Source organism: Oncorhynchus masou, chromosome 18, assembly GCF_036934945.1.
Source record: "Oncorhynchus masou masou isolate Uvic2021 chromosome 18, UVic_Omas_1.1, whole genome shotgun sequence".
NCBI lineage: Eukaryota > Metazoa > Chordata > Actinopteri > Salmoniformes > Salmonidae > Oncorhynchus > Oncorhynchus masou.
In genome coordinates, this window is record NC_088229.1 from 61,421,051 (window position 1) to 61,441,959 (window position 20,909).

At 43.1% G+C, this 20,909-nt stretch overlaps 1 protein-coding gene across 2 annotated transcripts; it reads right to left on the reverse strand.

The window, feature by feature from the left end:
* Positions 1-4,317: 4,317 nt before the first annotated feature.
* LOC135505058 (progranulin-like) lies at positions 4,318-16,318 on the reverse strand. Of its 2 annotated transcripts, none has more exons than XM_064924095.1 (15): positions 16,121-16,318; positions 15,862-15,921; positions 14,853-14,993; positions 14,567-14,704; positions 14,272-14,385; positions 11,887-12,022; positions 11,561-11,670; positions 10,915-11,044; positions 9,243-9,340; positions 8,726-8,977; positions 8,177-8,413; positions 7,597-7,866; positions 6,553-6,786; positions 6,174-6,431; positions 4,318-5,795 (listed from the first exon to the last, which is right to left on the reverse strand). In XM_064924095.1, the coding sequence occupies exons 2-15, from the start codon at positions 15,862-15,864 to the stop codon at positions 5,646-5,648; spliced, it is 2,271 nt and encodes a 756-aa protein (XP_064780167.1). In that variant the 5' UTR covers positions 15,865-15,921; positions 16,121-16,318; the 3' UTR covers positions 4,318-5,645. The 2 variants fall into 2 exon arrangements, with proteins under 2 accessions (XP_064780167.1, XP_064780166.1); XM_064924094.1 differs by having other exon boundaries at positions 11,561-11,673.
* Positions 16,319-20,909: the final 4,591 nt, after the last annotated feature.

Below are 20,909 nucleotides of genomic sequence, written 5' to 3' on the forward strand. Positions count from 1 at the left end.
AGTACAGTTTTCTAGTCCCAATTCAATTTAAAATTTGAGATTAAAGATGGTCATGCTCTGGTAAGTACCTGTGGCTTTTGAGCAGGTGAGATCTGGAGTAGACACATTCTGTGCTTGTAGGGCTGAACTCTTGGGAGCCTTCACCTGGGACACACAGATTTACTCTGGATCTAAGATGGCTCACTAAATGACATGGGCTTGTTGTTTCCTCCTTTATGCCCTAAACAATAGGGCAAATAAGGCCAGAACAGAGGGAACAACTTTCTAGAATATAACCTCCATCCCTCCTCCTGGCTGCATGCAGATGCAAAACTATTTCAGTGCTATTTAGCCATTTAGCAGCATACAACCCTACATCCCACTGCTGGCGTGCCTCAGAAGCTAAGCAGGGTTGGTCCCTGAAGTGGAGATGCTGATGGAAGTGGTGTTGGAGGGCCAGGAGGAGGAACTCTTTTCTCTGGTCTAAAAATAATATCCCAATCCCCCAGGGCAGTGATTGGGGACTTTTCCCTGTGTAGGGTGCCCTCTTTCGGACGCGAAGTTAAACGGGTGCTGACTCTCTGTGGTCACTAACATATCCCATGGCACTTATTGTAAGTGTAGGGGTGATAACCCCCGTGTCCTGGCTAAATTCAAAATCTGGCCTTCATACCATCATGGTGACCAAATCATCCCCAGCTTACAATTGGCTAATTCATTCAAAATGTTTCCCAAAAAATGTGTCACTGTGTAACTACTATGCATTTTGGAAAATAAGAGTTCTCCATTAGTTACTGGCTTACCCTCTGCCTGGGCGATGATGGAGACACATGGGACTTGGTAACTGTCATCATGCCCCCCTGTGCCCACCTGCTTGGCAGTGCCCTGCTCCATCACCAGACTCAGGGTTGGAAGGACGGTCCGCACCAACGGATCCTTGTTCTCTTCACCCTCCATGATGTTTTCCTTCCCCAAAGAGAACAACAGTGATGCCCCCTTCACATCAATGAATGGCGGGTTTGAGTTGAACATCCTGGGTATGGCCATTCCTCTTGCACTTGGCACCAGAGAAACTGAGATAAAATCAAAGACATGATAAATAAAAAGTAAAATGAGTGCTAACATGCTACTGGAGAGAAATGGGGTAAGTTTGCTTTTGGGAATAGTGAGAATGGTGACAAACTCTCTCCTCAAGGTCTTCTTCAATGAGATCTTTGTGGCAATAAGCACTGATGCTCAAGAGCTAAGGCTATATGGTAGTTAGTAGTAGAATTTCATTTGGAGAGCTCTAGGAAATGTAAAGGGATACCAAACACCGAACAAGAAGCATTATGTAAATTAACCAAATTGTCTTATAATATACGGCAAAATAATTCTCACCATGTCATAAGAGAGTTCTTGACCCCTAAGGGAAGGAAAATGTACATAACTCAACAGGCTTATTCACTGTGCGGATATGCTGGCGTTAGCTATGCATTTGGCAGGTATTTTAATGTGATGGCATTTGGTATGGTCGGTGTGAATGAACTGAGATGGCTAGTGATCCAGGCAAACATGTATAAATAGCATGCAGAGTTTCAGCACGCTCTGAACTAGTTACATGCCTTCCACTGGGCTGCTCAGCTGTCAAAGTCTCTCTTTCTTAGCGCCCACCATATTGACAGGGAAGCCGGGGATCAAAACAATCCTCTGTCAACTTACACACAGACAATGCTACACAGGTTATGTCTCCTTGTCCTCTCATAACTGCATTTGCAACTTGGACTAACTTATCCACTAACTTAACTTAGTTCAAGTATTTCCTATGTTTCTTAGTCCAAGTGTTTCCTATGTTTCATAGTCCATGTTTTGGGAAACAATAATAAGTAGTATTTCTAAAGGTTCTTCATTACATCTTTGTTCATTGTTATGTGTGTGTGTGTGTGTGTGTGTGTGGTTCCACTGCAAAGTTGTCGGAAATTTAGATCGCAATCCAGATCCTTGAACATGCACCACTGTAAAGTTCCCATTCCCTGTGAAGTTGGCATTCAACTAACACCCTCAACCCTCAAATCTTACTGTATGAGAACCTTTATATCTAAGTCTTCTGTTCACCTCAGGGAAAATAATGGCCCATCTTTCCCATTACTTCCTGTTATCTTCGTTGTCTGCCAACACCTACACTCACATCCCCTTCCTAGCCCTAGTAGAAATAAAACATTCAAACCAAGAAAATACATTGGTTTGAATGACAATAAAACATCAATAGGTAGTAATCCAACATACCGTAAAGGCGAAACAGTTGCTCCTTTTCTGTGAGAAGTTATCTTTGTATTAGTAGAAGTAGAGACAGAGTACTTCAGCCAGTTGGACTAAGCTACTTGCTTCAGTTCTGTCAATGTGTGTGGGTGTCTGTGTACGTCTGTATGTGCTGTCTCCAAGTGTAACCCACCGGCTTTCTGCTGACAGGCCGTGCTGATTGGTGGGCCATATGTGAGAGTTATGAGACATCTTTCACCCCCGACCCCCGGCACACATTACTGTTACTGAATCGAGACTCGGGTACTGTCTTGAGGCTATCCATTTTTTCCCCTTTCAATGTGTCTTTTGACTAACGATGTAGTCATTGTTAATTAAATAAACAAACACATACATCCACCTCCCCCCATGAAAATGTGCTCCCAGTCTCTGTCCTCATCTCATTCTTTTGTACAATCACCTTCAAACATATGTTCAAGTTTGTATTGATAGCCATGGCAGTCCTAGAGAATGAAATGCATTGGTATAACATGGATATCATGTCACTGAATAAGCAACAAAAGAAAGGTAAGAACCACAAGTACAAAGAAGTGTAACTCAATGTATGTAGAATATCAGTATTGAGACTGATTGACAAAAAAAGTGGAATTTAGTAACAGATTTAATCAAAGTGACGCTGGTAAAAGTTATTGTATGGCGTCAAGTCAAACTTTTCATACAAGTCTGGTAGTTGGCACTGGTTCAGTTATTCCTTCCCATTCAACACCTGTGTGCTGCCCTGTCCCAAATTCGGATCGGCAGAATTTGCACATTCCCATGGGAATTAGCAACATGCCAGAGGAGGGGGTGTCAGCAAAAAACACATACAACCCATGAGACATTTTCCCTGGCAACATCTGAATGGCGAAGGGACAAACCAATGGTGAGGCACTCAGCAGAAGTACACATAGGCAGGTCAGCGAGTTCCCTCCGTGTACTGGTCGGGTGCCCTGGGATCTATCTATACATAGTCTTGGAAAAGGTCCATTATCAGAACTCCGTCTCAGAGTGGTGCTCAAATTCAATTCTGTTTCTAACCATTCATGACAAAGTGGTACAGTTGTACTTTATCTAATTACGGTACAAAATGTATGAATCGTATTCTTCAATCATGAATTGCAATGACTGGAAACCTTGGACCCTTTTACAATCGTGTCCATTGGGCAAATACAACAGGGTTGTAAAAGCCAAAGGGGCCATGGGACAGAGCATTATAGTGCAGACGTGCCTCATTGGAGTTAAACCTCGTTCTCTCTTCCCGTGCTCTCCACTGAGGCTGATTAGTCCATGGCTCTTAGCTGCCAGCAGAGAGCACCAGAGCCAAGCCTGGCTGTGTCCACTGGTAACTGGGACACATCTCACCAGCTGTGATATGCCGGGGCAGGGTCAAGGCTTCTGTTACTCTTCATGCCTCTGCTTGCTACTCACACCTCTTGTTTTCATTGGTCGTCATAACAACTTCTAAGGGGAAAAGGGTAAGGGGGGAAGCAAATAAACATAATGCGTTTCTATGGGCTTATTTTGGACCTAAGCTTGTCACCTGCCTTTTCGCCTTCGGGACGATTCCCATTGTTAGAGGAGACATGAGCATCTTGTCATTATATACAGATCTCTGTGTAAAGGGAGAGGGGAGAAGTGCATAGGAAGTGAGGTGTCCTTGGGAATCTCTATGAACCGTACCCTCCAAGGTTCAAGCAAAAATATGACTCATACATTGAGTGTAGGTAGCCTCGCGGTTAAGTGCGTTGGGCCAGTAGCGAAAGGTCGATGTTTAAAATCCTTGAGCTGACTAGGTGAAAAATCATTTGATGTGCCCTTGAGCAAGGCACTTAACCCTAATTGCTCCTGTAAGTCACTCTGGATAAAGGCATCTGCTAAAGGACTAAAATGCAATTGTCCTACAGTACAGCTCAGGAAATATGACATGTCTAAATTCAAGCACACAAATGTAAAGAATGTCATATAATCCATTCACATATGACTGGAAAAGGACTAGTCCCCAATGGAGTTGTATATAGTACAAAATCACAATAATAAAAAAACACAAATAAACTAGGCATGTCAGTTAAGAACAAATTTTTATTTACAATGACGGCCTACACTGGCCAACGCTGGGCCAAATGTGCACCGCCCTACAATGCCACAAATACACCCAAAATTGTTGTTTTTTAAATGAAAATGATGAAATATATTCAAAGATATTTCACCTCAGTTTGCATACACTTATCAGTGATGTAAATTCACCCTCTCTTCAATGTCTTTTAGAAGGAATTTCTTTTTTTTATTAAAAAGAAATAACAGAATGTTTGGTGTAGATTTGTGTACATTTTGATATCAACTAACATTGTGCAAAACAATCATACATAATTCCTATGAACTAGACATACTATGAAATAGGGACGTCTATCACTTTTTAAAAGCACCACAAATTTCATGAGGAAATCATTTAACTAGGGTTTACCAGTAATTCCTATACTGAAAATCAAAAAAGGCACAACCAACAATAAGTATTATGACATCAAGATAAAATGACTGATTCAAAAGTTTTGCTTTAAATACATTGTATGCAACTGATTGTAATGTATTCCAACTATATGATTATAAAGATGTATATAGATCGATCGATGGAAATTACACATTTAAGAAAATGTCTATGACTTCATGGGTTTGAGTGACAGCATTCGAATTTTAAAATGACAGAAAACTGTCAGAGGTTGGACCATCCATCTCGATCCTCACTTCACAGAAAGTAAAGAACCAGCAGCCAAAACATACACAAAAATCGCAAAAAAATGTTTAAATTACATTAACACTGTCGGCTGATCAATGGCTATATAAGTACTTCCAGGCGATAAACTAACAGCCACTTACTAATGCTAGGTTGTGCCCTGCATCAACGAAACATAAAAATCAGCTTCCTTATACTATGTAGCTGTGTTCTTAAAAGAGTTTGTTATGCAAATTAATGTTTGATGCGTCTCAAAGCAGGCTTATTCTGGAGAGCGATAGTTCCAACAAGAGGCTACAATACATTCATGTTTCTCATATGCATAGAGAAAATGTCATGATCTGGGGCAGTAGTAACTAAAATGTAAATCTAAAAGACATTAAGGATAAACGGAGAAGCGAGCTGCATAAAAAAATAAAACACTTCTGGATGGACATTGGGTGGAGATGCTGAATTTTCAAAACATTTCTATTTCCTGGTTCTACCCCAATTGAAAACCAAATAAAAATCAGGTAAAAAAAAGAAAGAAAAGAAGATGGATAGAAAAATACAAAATCTTCAGTCCCTCGTCCATAAGGTCGTGTTCCTCCTATGGCATGTTCTGCAGGTAGGTAAGTGTGCTGGAGGGAGGAACATCAGATCAGTGCTGCTCCTGATTGGCTCAGAGTCCAAAAGGAACAAAGTCTCTCTTTTTGTTGTGAGTGAAGAAAATATCCCAGGTCAACTCAGCCTGCTGGGAGCAGCCTCCCTGCCCTAGGTTGCATGTGTATCCCATGGGGCAGCAGTGCTTGGCGTCTGCGCAGCATACTGCCTGTGAAGAGAAAGCGAGTTTAAAGGAGTAGTTCAAGATTTTTCAACTTGATGTTAGATGGTTCCTCACCCTGAAAGTAGTCTATGGGTCGGGAGAAACTGTAATCCATGGTAGGTTCTCTTTAAACAACCACCACAAACGTCAGCATACTTTATCCACAACAAGCTAACAATCAATGGAAGTGATGGGGGCATGTAAGCATGTAGTTTTTTTATGCATTTACCACCCACATATTGGAGGCCTATTCACTTGAATTGACGGGCATGTTACCGCCTAAATGGGCAGAACGTTGTATGAAAAGTTGAATGGCACTTTACGGTCAAAATCCAAAGTTACATATGTCAAGTTAATATTCAAAGACGCCATGTCGCTCGCTACCTTTGGTTCGGGGCAGCAGGACCATTCTGTGGGGGAGGTCTTGCAGCATGTCTGCAGTTTGGGACAGCTGTACTCTCCAGCACCGTCACACTTCACATCTATCCCCGTCTCCGCTGCTCTCTGCTGGGACTCTGCCACCTTTGTCTGGGGAATCGTATGGGGGAGAACACCCTCTACCGGTTTCTCACAGGTCCCAGTCTGCATGTTGCAGCTGTAGCCCTGTGGGCAGCAGTGCTCGTGGTCTGTACAGCAAACAGCCTGTGGATAGAGGGAAATAAAGAGAGAGAAAAAGAAAGAGAGAAGGAAAGTGTCCCAATTATACAAAGTGTGTGCACTATATAAATCCAACCATTATCACAGAAAGTCAATGGAGACGCACCTTGACCAGAGGACAGCAGCCCCATTCTTCTGTGGGCAGCTTGCAGCAGGTGGTCCCAGAGGCACAGCTGCTCTTGTTGTCACACTTGACGTCTTTCAACATGGCTTCCACAGTCAGGGCCTTCTCCTTGCGATACCAGGGGATGGTCAGGCGGCCCTTAGTGCAGCAGGTCTTTTGGTCGTCACAGCTGTAGCCGCTGGGGCAGCAGTGGTCTCCGTCGGCACAGCACACCGCCTGGGGAGGAGAAGAACCTTACACTGAGGTTATACAGAGATTATACAGAATCACCATTTTACCACATTATTTCAAATCAAACTTTGTCACATGTGCCGAATACAAGTGTAGACCTTAGCACGAAATGTTTACTTACAAGCCCGTAACCAACAGTGCAGTTCAAAAAAAGAGTTAAGAAAACATTTACCAAATAAACAAAAGTTTAAAATGATAAAAAGTAACAATAAAATAACAACGAGGCTATTTATAGGGGGTAGCGGTACAGAGTCAATGGGTACAGGTTAGTTGAGGTCATTTCTACATGTAGGTAGGGGTGAAGTGACGATGCATAGATAATAAAGTGAGTAGCAGCAGTGTAAAAACAAATGGGTGGCGGGGTCAATGTAAATAGTCCAGTGATCATTTGATTAATTGTTCAGCAGTCTTATGGCTTGGTAGTAAAAGCTGTTAAGGAGCATTTTGGTCCTAGACTTGATGCTCCGGTACCGCTTGCCATGCGGTAGCAGAGAAAACAGGTCATGACTTGGGTGACTGGAGTCTGACAATTTTGAGCTTTCCTCCTTTCCTCTAATATATAGGTCCTGGATGGCAGGAAGCTTGGCCCCAGTGATGTACTGGGCCGTACGCTCCACAAGAAGTAAAGATGAGTAAGTAACCCCAAATACTATTTTCATAACTTCAACTATGTGGTAATTTTCTGTTATGTAAAATAGCGACAACTTCCAACTGCCTTGTTCATCATAAAATAATAATATTTTGAAAAGGTTGCCGAGGTTGTCACAGGTAAAGGATCCATAGTAAACTCCTTACCTTGGGTAAGGGGCAGCACCCCCACTTGCCAGCCTTTTTCACAAAGCAGCAGGTGGTATCTTTGGGGCAGCTGGTGTGGGGGTCACACATGTTCTTGACTGGGTGGACGCAGGGGGCACTGGCCTGGGGAAGCCCTCTGTGCAGTGGCAGGCCTGGCAGCTTGGGGACCCAGGGCAGGCTGAGGAGCCCGGGCTTGTCACAGGTCTGTTCGGCCACGTTACATGTGTAGCCTTTAGGGCAGCAGTGCTCGTGGTCATCGCAGCACACCGCCTAAGGGGCAACAATAACATTATTGCAATGCGGAACTTCTACTTAAGAGCACCTTGTTTTGTAACCACAACAAATCTGCGCCGGTATTCATAAAGAATAGGCATGTTGAGACACTATGAATATTGGCCCTAATCTACAGTATCTTGTATCTTAAAGTGAGAAAACATAAGATATGGCAGCTTAGGACACTTCTGTAACACACACCCTGGGCCCGAAGTCGAAAAACAACGTTTCTCCAGAATTATACACAAGTCTTCAATTCATCTCAGTCTCTATGAAGGGAGTCAATGAATGGGAAAGTTAAACTCACACGAGGTAGAGGACAGCATGCCGACTGTCCTGAGTTCTGCCTGCAGCAGGTGGTGCCCCTGGGGCACATGGTCTGTTCGTCACACTTCTCAGTGGCCAGTGGTGTCTGGGTGGCGAGGGCTGGCACCTTGGCGACCCACGGCATGGTGAAGCCTGAGGGATCATCACAGGTACTGGCCTCCAGGTTACACACGGTGCCGTGGGGGCAGCAGTGGAGGTGGTCGTTGCAACACATCGCCTGAAGGACACAGAACGCACAGGCTTGTTATCACTGAGATAAGTTAGGCTAAAACGCGATGCTTATTTGCCTCTAATTTAATGAAATAACTTACTGAGAGGTCTGGAATAAAAAGAATACTCATGTACAGGGACAGTTGTGGTTTTCAATTAGAGTCGAGAAAATTCAACTTCATGTCTAGTTACTTCCAGAGTAGAATTTAACATTGACATCATTCAAATCAGATTCAACCTAAGGTAAAGTTGCCTAAAGGTTAGACCCTTAACTTAGCAAGGAACAAGTCAATGGGGGTATATGTGGAAATGGCCGTACATTGGGCAGGGGGCAGCAGGCCCAGTTTCCCGTGGTGGTCTTGCAGCACGTGGATTGGCCTGGACACGATGTGGACTCGTCACATTTGCTGTTGGGCAGCGGCTTCTCCTCCGACACGTAGCTGAAGGCGGGCACCTTGTCCAGCATGGGAACCAGGGCAGAGCCCGAGGAGGGGTCATCACATGTACTCTCTGCCAGGTTACAGATGGTCCCGTGGGGGCAGCAGTGGAGATGGTCATCACAACACACAGCCTATGGGGGAGCTCAAAGGAATCAGTGTGGGGTTCGCTGGTTCAGAAGAGTCCACAGTTTATATAGTGTTTGTTTGCATATCTTTAACGTTACAAGACAAATTTAACACCACCGACCGTAAAAGAATGGCAACACTTGCAACATGAATAAAGGGAATTACGCAAGATTTCATAATCACGTGAGTCTCAAGGGCTGAGCTCTACTGTCAAGTGTGATAGGAATTATAACGGAATGACTCTCTCACACACATATACACACACAGTACCTTGGGCAGGGGGCAGCAGACCCATTCTCCATCTAGTGATTTACAGCACGTACTCCCATCAGCACAGGCCACAGAGTCGTTGCAGGGCACAGCATTGACTGGAGGACACAGACCTTCACATGTTAACGTATGGATTTGACACCTCTGGCGAGACGCAGAATAGCAACAGATCTGCCCAAATATAAACTTTCCTTCCATTGGTCACTATGCAGCCGTCTATCTTGAATAGCCCGACTTTGATAGTCGGTTGCAAATTGATGTTAACATCACGTGCTAATGTTTGATTGATTGTGTTACGTTACAGCCTGTTGGATCGTTGTCCTGTTGGAAGGTGAACCTTTGCCCCAGTCTGAGGTCCTGAGCAGGTTTCCAGCAAGGATATCTCTGTACTTTGCTCCGTTCATCTTTCCCTCGATCCTGACTAATCTCCCAGTCCCTGCCACTGAAAAACATCCCCACAGCATGATGCTGCCACCACCACCATGCCTCACCGTAGGGATGGTGCCAGGTTTCCTCCAGACGTGACGCTTGGCTTTCAGGCAAACGAGTTCAATCTTGATTTCATCAGTCCAGAGAATCTTGTCTCTCATGGTCTGCGTCCTTTAAACTCCAACCGGGCTGTCATGTGCCTTTTACTTAGGAGTGGCTTCCGTCCGGCCACTCTACCATAAAGTCCTGATTGGTGGAGTGCTGCGGAGATGGTTGTCCTTTTGGAAGGTTCTCCCATCTGAACAGAGCAACTCTGAAGCTCTGTCAGTGTGACTATCAGGTTCTTAGTCACCTCCCTGACCAAGGCCGTTCTCCCCAGATTGCTCAGTTTGGCCGGGCGGCCGGCTCTAGGAAGAGTCTTGGTGGTTCCAAACTTCTTCCTTTTAAAAAATGATGCCACTGTGTTCTTGGGGACCTTCAACGCTGCATAAATGTTTTGAGTACCCTTCCCCAGATCTGTGCCGACACAATCCTGTCTCGGAGCTCTACGGACAATTCCTTCGCCCTCATGGCTTCATTTTTGCTCTGACATGCACTGTCAACAGTTAGACCTGTTGCCTGTGTGCCTTTCAAAATCATGTCCAATCAATTGAATTTACCACAGGTGGACTTCAATCAAGTTGTAGAAACATCAAGGACGATCAATGGAAACAGGATGCACCTGAGCTCAATTTCGAGTCTCATAAATGTTTTTATTTTACCTTTATTTATCTAGGCAAGTCAGTTAACAACAAATTCTTAGTTTCAATGACGGCCTAAGAACAGTGGGTTAACTGCCTGTTCAGGGGCAGAACGACAGATTTGAACTTGCAACCTTTCGGTTGCTAGTCCAACGCTCTAACCACTAGGCTACCCTGCCGCCCCTAACAAAGGGCCTGAATAATTATGTAAATAACGTATTTCTGTTTGTAATTTGTATTAAATTTGCCCCCAAAAAATTAAAAACCTATTTTCGCTTTTTCATTATGGGTTATTATTGTGTGTAGATTGACGAGGATTTTTTATTCAATCAATTTTAGAATGCTGTAACGTAACAAAATGTGGAAAAAGTGAAGGGGTCTGAATATTTTCCAAATGCACTGTAACCCCTCATTCCACTGGAAAGTTACACGCTTACACTACAAACTCAATTAGTAACATCTCAGGAGCCAGGGATTAGGGTGAGAAGTGGTTGGTGCCTCACCATCGTTGGGGATTGCAGGGATCTTCTTGGCCAATGGAGTCTGTGTATTGGGGGAAGTGCACATCTCATGCTCCAGGTCACAGGTTGTGTTGCCAGGGCAACAGTGGAGTTTGTCAAAACAGCACACAGCCTGTACAGAACACATGATTTAAGACAGTACATCAGTTTTGAAAAGTTCAATCTCTACATCTCCCTTTAGCTTCACTTTCCTCACATTGAAACACTTTTTCTTAGACTAAGACATATGTGACTGACAGTTACTACACATCCGCCTGTGTTTAACACACATTGTGCAACACACAGCTGAACAAAATGGCTTAAGATTGTGTGACCCAGGATCTACTATGAATTATAAACTGGGTGGTTTGAGCCCTGAATGCTGATTGGCTGACAGCCATCGTATATCAGAAAATTTATTTCTACTGCTCTAATTACATTGGTAACCAGTTTATACTAGCATTACGGCACTTTGGGGGTTTGTGGTATATCGCCAATATACCATGGCTAAGGGCTGTATCCAGGCACTCAGCGTTGCGTCGTGCGTAAGAACGAGCCTTAGCTGTGGTATATTACCATATTACCATATTCCACACCTCCTCATGCCTTATTGTTTAAATGACCCAGCACCAGCTCCAGCTCCACTCACCTCAGGGTAGGGGCAGCAGCCGAAGTCTCCACTGGCCAGCAGGCAACATGTGGTTCCGTCTGGGCACAAGCTCTTACCACCTGGGCAGGTCACTGTTCGTCCAACCACAGCTACTGAGACACCAGGAAGAGAACTGTGTTGTGTTCATTGGGCACCAAATTGAAGAAAACAGAAAAAGGAAGGGACTGTGGACTTTTCCCATTAAGAAACAAAATATAGATTTTTACATTTTCCTTTGTGTGCCCTAATGAACACAACCCTGGAACATAATTCAAAAACAACTTCCAGGTGATCTTGTAGTTTATTTCTGTCTGTCCCTTCAGTACCTGACTGCCTCTTTCTTGCAGGTACTTTCTCTCTCATTGGGAACGTGTCCAGGTTGGGCGACACACACTTGGAGTGGGCTAGGTCACATTTGGTGCTCTCTGGGCAGCAGTGCATCTTGTCCTCACAGCACACCGCCTTGTTTGAGAAGACAAGGTTTAGAATTTGTTCAGGTGGGCATTCACGCTTCAGCAAACAAAGGAAAGGAGCTTAACAATTACAAAAAGGGCTTGCCCTCACATCAAATTACTTCCAATAGGCTGGCAGTTTCCACCAACAGATTCGGGGTACAACGATGTGAATGTATTATGGTACACTGGAACGAGACCATATATATATATATTTTTTATTTTTTAAATTTTTAACCCTTTTTCTCCCCAATTTCGTGGTATCCAATTGTTGTAGTAGCTACTATCTTGTCTCAACGCTACAACTCCCGTACGGGCTTGGGAGAGACGAAGGTTGAAAGTCATGCGTCCTCCGATACACAACCCAACCAAGCCGCACTGCTTCTTAACACAGCGCGCATCCAACCCGGAAGCCAGCTGCACCAATGTGTCGGAGGAAACACTGTGCACCTGGCAACCTTGGTTAGCGCGCACTGCGCCCAGCCCGCCACAGGAGTCACTGGTGCGCGATGAGACAAGGATATCCCTACCGACCAAGCCCTCCCTAACCCGGACGACGCTAGGCCAATTGTGCGTCGCCCCACGGACCTCCCGGTTGCGGCCGGTTACGACAACGAGACCTTAACTTAACCCATATTTTCAGAACGTCGCCCTTTGGAAAAGATACATAGACGACATCCTACTGGTATGGAGCAGTACTGACGTTCTCCTTAATTTCTTATATCAACTTACCTGACCTCAACTTTAAATTTACAGCAGAGAGAAGAAGTCGGTAGAAAATAGACTTCTTGGATCTTACAATTCACAAAAATAAAGAAAACAAGTTGGAGTTTGCTTCTTGGGGGAGATGGTAGAGTAGGAATAAACTTTACATGCAACCAGTAACCATCCGGTACACCTTAAGTGGAACATAACGGTGGGTCAATTCCTAAGACTCCTACATAACTGTAGTAAAGACATAGATTTCGAGCACAAAGCTAATGTTATGCGCACCAAGTTCCTGCAACGCGTGTATGATAAGAGTGTCGTTGAAAAGACAAATACCCATGCTAGAGAGACTGAAAGTCAAAGCCCATTGACTGGCACTAATTGAAACAAGAACAAAACAGCCCCACATGTGGGTATGGAGTACAGACTATGTGCGGGTCACATCAAACCCATTGTATTGAAACACTGGAACATCCACAAAAAGTGATCCAGGGCTTGGGCCCCTCTCTCAGGCGAACCCATTCCAGGGCGCCCTGCCTCTGAAACGTGGGGGCAAGTTGACATAGGGTCACAAAACTGTGAACCGCTATATAAAAATTCTAAATAAAATGGGAGGAAAGTATTTTGAAATACAAAACACCATTCTCTGAAGCATCTTGTTCCAAATTACATGATGATTTTTTTTACAAGACCTTCAACTACATATGACTAAATACTCAAAAGTAATTCAAATACCTATTTCAAATACACGAAGCTAAAAGAAATAGGCCGACTGCCCATCTCTGTGTATATGCACACCCAAGTCAACTCAAATACACTTGCCAACTGGCACAAGCACGGTTTCAAAGTATTAATACCCTAGGCTGAAGTAGCATTTTGCCCCCTATTCTGGAGTGTTAACCATTACAATCAAATATTTACCAGCAAAATTCAGAGACCAAGGGAGTATTTCACAAGGCAAGGGTCAGTGTGCGCACGTTTGCAAATACTATATAAAAAGGAAGTAAAAAAACATATTCAATTTTCACGTATTGTAACCAGCTCCTTGCTTCTGATTAGTGAAAAACCCCTCCAGCCGTCAAGGGGACTAGCTTCATTAACTATGGCTAATCTGCTGCCTAGAAGTCAGGTCAAGTCACTTTCTAAACAAAGGCTTACTCTGTTAATAGCTGAAGCCAAGCTTACCATTTTTTATTATCATGCTCAAGAAGACCAGAGGAACTTAGAATGTGCGGATGAATCAATTATTTAAATAATGGTCCCTATGGTATTTTAGTGTGCAGTGTTGACAGTTGCAGAATCAACTGAAACATTGTTTCAACACATTAGTGGTTGTTCCAGGTGTATATTGTATGAACACAGGAAGAAAGAATGGTCCTGAGGCAGCAGTTAAACGCAAGGGACCTCATTTTGACAGCACTCAAATATGCAAAACACTACGGTATTATTCACCTACAGATTTTTGATCAATGCAATTTTATACTCTCAAAATGTCACCCAATGAGAACGTCCAAATATGGAATAGGCCTTATGGAAAAGTATGTAACGTACCTTGGCCAGGGGACAGCAGCCCCAGGAACCGCCTGGGAGTTCACAGCAGGTAGTGTCGTCTGGACACTCGGCCTCACCGTCGGGACAAATAACTGCCTTCACTCCCTCCAGCATCTAAAGGAGTGAAAGGCAACGCATATCAACGAGCGAGTTTGAAACATGTGTTACATTTATTCAGGCAACAAAGTTAATTACCATGAATGAATAGGCTTGATAAAATGAAGACAAAACAGACACAATAGATTATAATAGACAGAGATAAACAGATATATGGATATGGTTGTATTTCCTTTACCAGGGGGCCGATTAGGCGTTTGGCAGGAACTCTTCTGACCCACGGCAGAGAGACGGTTTTATTAAGGCACTTGGAGCGCACTAAATCACACACTGTCCCCTCATAACAGCAATGCAGGTGGTCCGAGCAGCACTCCGCCTGGAGACGGGATTTAAAACAGCGTCATGTTTCACACTATGGATACGATTCAAAGCGGGGTCTGCTGGACCGTCAATATGTCCTGCAGTGACCTCATTTCATCAAGCAATCACACAAACAAACTTTAGACCAGAGACTAGTCACTTACATTCGGTAGTGGACAGCAGCCATATCCACCGCTGGGTGTCTTGCAGCAGGTGTTCCCCTCTGCACACATCCCACCGTCAGGACAAATCAGGGCTGAGGTCAGGCCTAGCAGAGCCAGACACACCACCCCTATCTGCACAGTCTGAGGAGAGATTAAGAAAACCTGAGACTGTGTGCTTGTGTGTGTTTGAGACATGTTTCTTCATTTGTTTGATGATGCTATGTCAATAGGTGGGCGGGGTGAATAACGTTGAGCACAGGGTGATCAATGTTTCAGCTGTAAGCCTACTGGGTTCACCCACATTAGGAATGCAGAAGTCTGTGTTTAACTCCATACATTTGCTCTGAGGTTCATGTCCTTTCTAGGCAAATATTCGTGTGTGCTGGATCACACTAGAACATTTAAACTACAATATTTAAGTCTTTATCTACACAAAACCGCAATAGCTAGTATGTCATCTGGGGACTTATGAACCAGAAATGGACTACTTCACTCACTGTAGCCTAGTCAGCCATTTCGAGAAACATGATTGCTAAAATGTTATCAGAATGGACTTTTAGCACATCCAACTCATTCCAAATAAGTACTGTAGCTTGCTAACTAACTAAGCTACAATACTTATTTAATACTATGGTGCCCAGAGCGGGGTCTGCTGGACCGTCAATATGTCCTGCAGTAACCTCATTTAATCAAGAAATCACACATATGACATATTACCTCGACTAACCGGTGCCCCCCGCACATTGTCTCAGTACCGGTAATCCCCCCCCCCCCCCGTATATAGTCTCGCTATTGTTATTTTACTGCAGCTATTTAATTACTTGTTAAATTGATTTATTATTATTTTTTCATTTAAACTTAATTGTTGGTTAGGGGCTCGTAAGTAAGCATGTCACTAAGCATTTCACCTGTTGTATTCGGCGCACGTGAATAATAAAACGTTTGATTTTAATACTACTACAATGCTTTTAATTTAGTCTCAACAAAGTGTTAGAGGGGAATATCTTACCATTGCCAGAGAGTCTGAGAAGAGGGCTTATGAGGGAATATCGTCATATAAGTTAGCCTTCTAAAAGATGAAAGAAAACAAGAGTAACATTACGCCATTATCAGACGATCACAACAACAATGAATGACAGCGCTGACAGTTGTCGCTAGCGAACGTTAGATAGCTGGCAGTGTCTAGTAGCATATTAGCTAGCAAGTTATGCAAACTCAATTGGTCAGGCGTGACACCCGACAAAAAATGTATGAAATGTGTTATCTACCTTCGTGTGCGATGTACAAGTTCAGACTTGTTAAATTATTATTCATTCGAAGCGACGTTGGGAGTATTTTGCGATCTGGGGTGACTTCGGCTTTTTTCTGAAAACAAGATACGCGCACCGTGTGACCATGGGCCTGGTTCCAAACCGTTATCCGTCGCTCTGCTGGGGAGCGAGGCGACGCAGCAACCAACGTTGACTGTGTCATCGACTGACAAATGGCTACGACATATGATGTGGTTAGCTGATAGTTAAAATACCTATCCAGGCGTTGTAAGATCTGTTAGGCGTCAGCAACGTCAAAGCATCGGAACCGCCCATTAACTGTCATATTTTTCTCTCAAAGTTGGAGAATATGTAGCACTGACTTCTCAGCAAAGGAACTACATCAATATAATACATTATTGTTAAATGTATTGGTCAATACTGTAACTAACCAAGCGTTGATAAAACCCTACCACATTGGTACAGGAATAACACAGATAGAACAAAGAGACACGTTTCACCACATGTATAAATCAGAAGCATCAGTTTGGGATGTCCATTCCCCTCCAAATATAGTGAGGAGAGGAAGCCCAGTGACTGGCGGTGGGAGAGTTTGGAGCAAGATGGAACTGGGCCGACATTCTACAGATTTAATGTGACTTTTTAACCTCTGTCATATCATGGATTCAGAGCTATCTATCTAATAGAAAACAGAAGGTTTTATTTTATGGAAGCTTCTCTAATGTTAAACATGTAAAGTGTGGTGTATCGCAAGACAGCTCTCTTGGCCCTCTACTCTTTTCTATTTACCAATGACCTGCCACTGGCATTAAACAAGCCTGTGTGTCAAGGTATGCTGATGATTCAACCCTATACGTGCCAGCAACCACAGATTCAGATCAATTTTATTATTCCACCAGGGGGAAATTCATTGGGTAATGTGCTCAAAAAGACAGCACATAAACCATGAAAACACAGTAACTACACAACAGAATCCAATCAAAGTGCCACAGCTACACACTTAAAGTGAACGTGCATTATGGTGTATACACAAGGGACCAACAGACTATGTATTATACAGCCTAATGGCTGTTGAAATAAAAGAGTCCCCATATCTATCTGTTTTAATTGTCTTTTGAAGAAGTCTCTTTCCCCTTGTCCGGCTGCTGCTGTGACTGAGTTTTGAGTGCAGGGGTTGAGTACTGTCCTGTAAAATGCTTTAAGTTTTAGGAGGATGAGTTTTGTGTACATGTTGGTGTCTGATTCTTGATCTATACCAATTATCCTTCCAGTCGTCTTAATCAAGCGCTGAAGCTTGACTTGGTCTTGCACTCGCATGCTTCCAAACACGCATATCAGACCAAAGGACAGCACAATGGATAAATAAAAAATAAAATAAAAAGGAGCGCAAGGGCGAAATGAGCTATTGTGCAAGTGCACATCACAGAGGTGTTCCTTAACGGAAAAATAAATGCTAGAATGTGCCAATAGGATCTCCCTAGCTCATGCTTTGCTCTTCCCACCGCTTTTCTGCCCACTATGCTTCATTTGCTCCCATTGAAAACAAAATAGATTAACTATTTTGGGTTAGTTATGTGACAATCTTTCAAAACAGGGCTAAAATGAAGATGACCTGGAACGCGCCCAGTCTTTGCCTACAGCTGATTTCTGACCAATCACTGGTTAGGTGTATGGTTCGCTACTTCCGTTTCCGCTCCGCTATCGAAGCCCTCCTCTTTACCGGCAGAAAGAGAATCGAGAACACCTAAAATAGTTTTAAAAAGCTTCTAACAGCTCGCATTTCAATAAAATAAACCACTGAGCGTAACGTGTGTGTGTTGAGGCAGGCGGAATTTGCAAGAATTTGTTACGAATTCAGGTGATGAGTAAACGCACCTGTCTAGCCAATAGCTAGCTGGCTCGGTACAGTAGCTAGCTGCCGGCACAGAGACGTGACCCTTTGCCAAAGTTTCTTAAAATGGCGTTTACAAGGAGTGCAAGGGCGAAATGAGCTATTGCGCAAGTGCACTTCACAGAGAAGGCATTCCCTAGCGGAAATATACATGCTCGAATGCGCTAATAGGATTTCGCTAGCTCATGCTTGGCTCCGCCCACCTCCTTGCTTGTTCTACCCACCATGCTTTATTTTCATTTGCTTTCATTGAAAACGACATGGATTAACTATTTGGGGTCATGTATTTACTTGGTGATAACCTTTCGTGACAGGGCTAAATGAAGATGACCTGGAACGCGCCCATTCTTCGCCTACAGCTGATTTCCGTTTCCGCTCCGCTATTGAAGCCCTTCCCCCGTGCCGGCCAGAAAGAGAACCCAAAATAGTTTTACAAAGCTTCTAACAGCTGTTTAAACCGAGAATCCCCCAACACACAATGTCATGGTTTAATTCTCACTAGTCCCCGAGGTAACCCATACAAATGAATCGAAGAATGGAGGTAGTTTTGTGCCAACGAAAATAAAGAGTTAAATAATAAACCACACCTATTTATTGCTATTTGGTATTTCATTAGGATCCCGGTAGCTGTTGCAAAAGCAGCAGCTACTCTTCCTGGGATCCACACAAAACCTGAAACATGACATAATACAGAACATTAACAGACAAGAACAGCTCAAGGACAGAACTACATGCATTTTTTTAAAGGCACACATAGCCTCCATATAAATACATACACACAAACTGGTGAAAAAAGTAACCAATTGTCATACTTGAGTAAAAGTGGAGATACCGTAATAGAAAATTACTCAAGTAAAAGTGAAAGTCACTCAGTAAAATACTACTTGAGTAAAAGTATACAAGTATTTGGTTTTAAATATACTTTGAAATATAATAAATGTAATTGAAAAAATATACGTATGTAGTAGTGGTTAGAGCGTTGGGCCAGTAACCGAAAGGTTGCTGGATTGAATCCTGGAACTGACAAGGTAAACATCTGCCGTTCAGCCCCTGAATAAGACAAGTAACCCACTGTTCTCCTGTCATTGTAAATAAGAATTTGTTCTTAACTGACTTGCCTAGTTAAATAAAGGTTACGTATAAAAAATGTTGAAGTATAAATCATTTAAAATTCTTAATATTAAGCAAACCATTTTCTTGCCAGGGGCACACTTCAACACTCAAACATCATTTACAAAAGAAAGCATTTATGTTTAGTGACTCCGCCAGATTAGAGGCAGTAGGCATGACCAGGCATGTTGTTTTGACAAGTGTGTGAATCGAACCATTTTCCTGTCTTGCTAAACATTCAAAATGTAACGAGTACTTTCTGGTTGTCGGGAAAATGTAAAAAGTACATTATTTTCTTTAAGAATGTACTGAAGTAAAAGTAAACGTTGTGAAAAATATAAATAGTTGAAGTACAGATACCCCAAAAAACGACTTAAGTAGTACTTTACACCACTGCACACAAACTATCTAGGTCAATTAGGGGAGAGGTGCTGTGCCGTGAGGTGTTGCTTTATCTGTTTTTTGAAACAGGTTTGCTGTTTATTTGAGCAATATGAGATGGAACGGAGTTCCATGCAACAATAGCTCTATATACAGTGCCTTGCGAAAGTATTCGGCCCCCTTGAACTTTGCGACCCTTTGCCACATTTCAGGCTTCAAACATAAATATATAAACTGTATTTTTTTGTGAAGAATCAACAACAAGTGGGACACAATCATGAAGTGGAACGACATTTATTGGATATTTCAAACTTTTTTAACAAATCAAAAACTGAAAAATTGGGCGTGCAAAATTATTCAGCCCCCTTAAGTTAATACTTTGTAGCGCCACCTTTTGCTGCAATTACAGCTGTAAGTCGCTTGGGGTATGTCTCTATCAGTTTTGCACATCAAGAGACTGACATTTTTTCCCATTCCTCCTTGCAAAACAGCTCGAGCTCAGTGAGGTTGGATGGAGAGCATTTGTGAACAGCAGTTTTCAGTTCTTTCCACAGATTCTCGATTGGATTCAGGTCTGGACTTTGACTTGGCCATTCTAACACCTGGATATGTTTATTTTTGAACCATTCCATTGTAGATTTTGCTTTATGTTTTGGATCATTGTCTTGTTGGAAGACAAATCTCAGTCCCAGGTCTTTTGCAGACTCCATCAGGTTTTCTTCCAGAATGGTCCTGTATTTGGCTCCATCCATCTTCCCATCAATTTTAACCATCTTCCCTGTCCCTGCTGAAGAAAAGCAGGCCCAAACCATGATGCTGCCACCACCATGTTTGACAGTGGGTATGGTGTGGATAGGAATACCTAGGATAGGATAAGTAATCCTTCTCACCCCCCCCCCCCTTAATGATTTAGATGCACTATTGTAAAGTGGCTGTTCCACTGGATGTCAGAAGGTGAATTCACCAATTTGTAAGTCGCTCTGGATAAGAGCGTCTGCTAAATGACTTAAATGTAAATGTTAAATGTGTGTTCAGGGTGATGTGCTGTGTTGCTTTTACGCCAAACATAACGTTTTGCATTGTTGCCAAAAAGTTCAATTTTGGTTTCATCTGACCAGAGCACCTTCTTCCACATGTTTGGTGTGTCTCCCAGGTGGCTTTTGGCAAACTTTAAACGACACTTTTTATGGATATCTTTAAGAAATGGCTTTCTTCTTGCCACTCTTCCATAAAGGCCAGAGTTGTGCAATATACCGCTGATTGTTGTCCTATGGACAGAGTCTCCCACCTCAGCTGTAGATCTCTGCAGTTCATCCAGAGTGATCATGGGCCTCTTGGCTGCATCTCTGATCAGTCTTCTCCTTGTATGAGCTGAAAGTTTAGAGGGACGGCCAGGTCTTGGTA

What these genes read in the sequence shown, in the direction of transcription:
- LOC135505058 (XM_064924094.1), bottom strand. An exon ending in TCTGCTGCCCCCTGCCCAAG is followed by an intron (nt 8,978 to 9,242) that starts GTACTGTGTGTG and finishes GCTCCCCCATAG; the next exon opens with GCTGTGTGTTGTGATGACCA. An exon ending in CATGCTGTCCTCTACCTCGT is followed by an intron (nt 7,867 to 8,176) that starts GTGAGTTTAACT and finishes GTTGCCCCTTAG; the next exon opens with GCGGTGTGCTGCGATGACCA.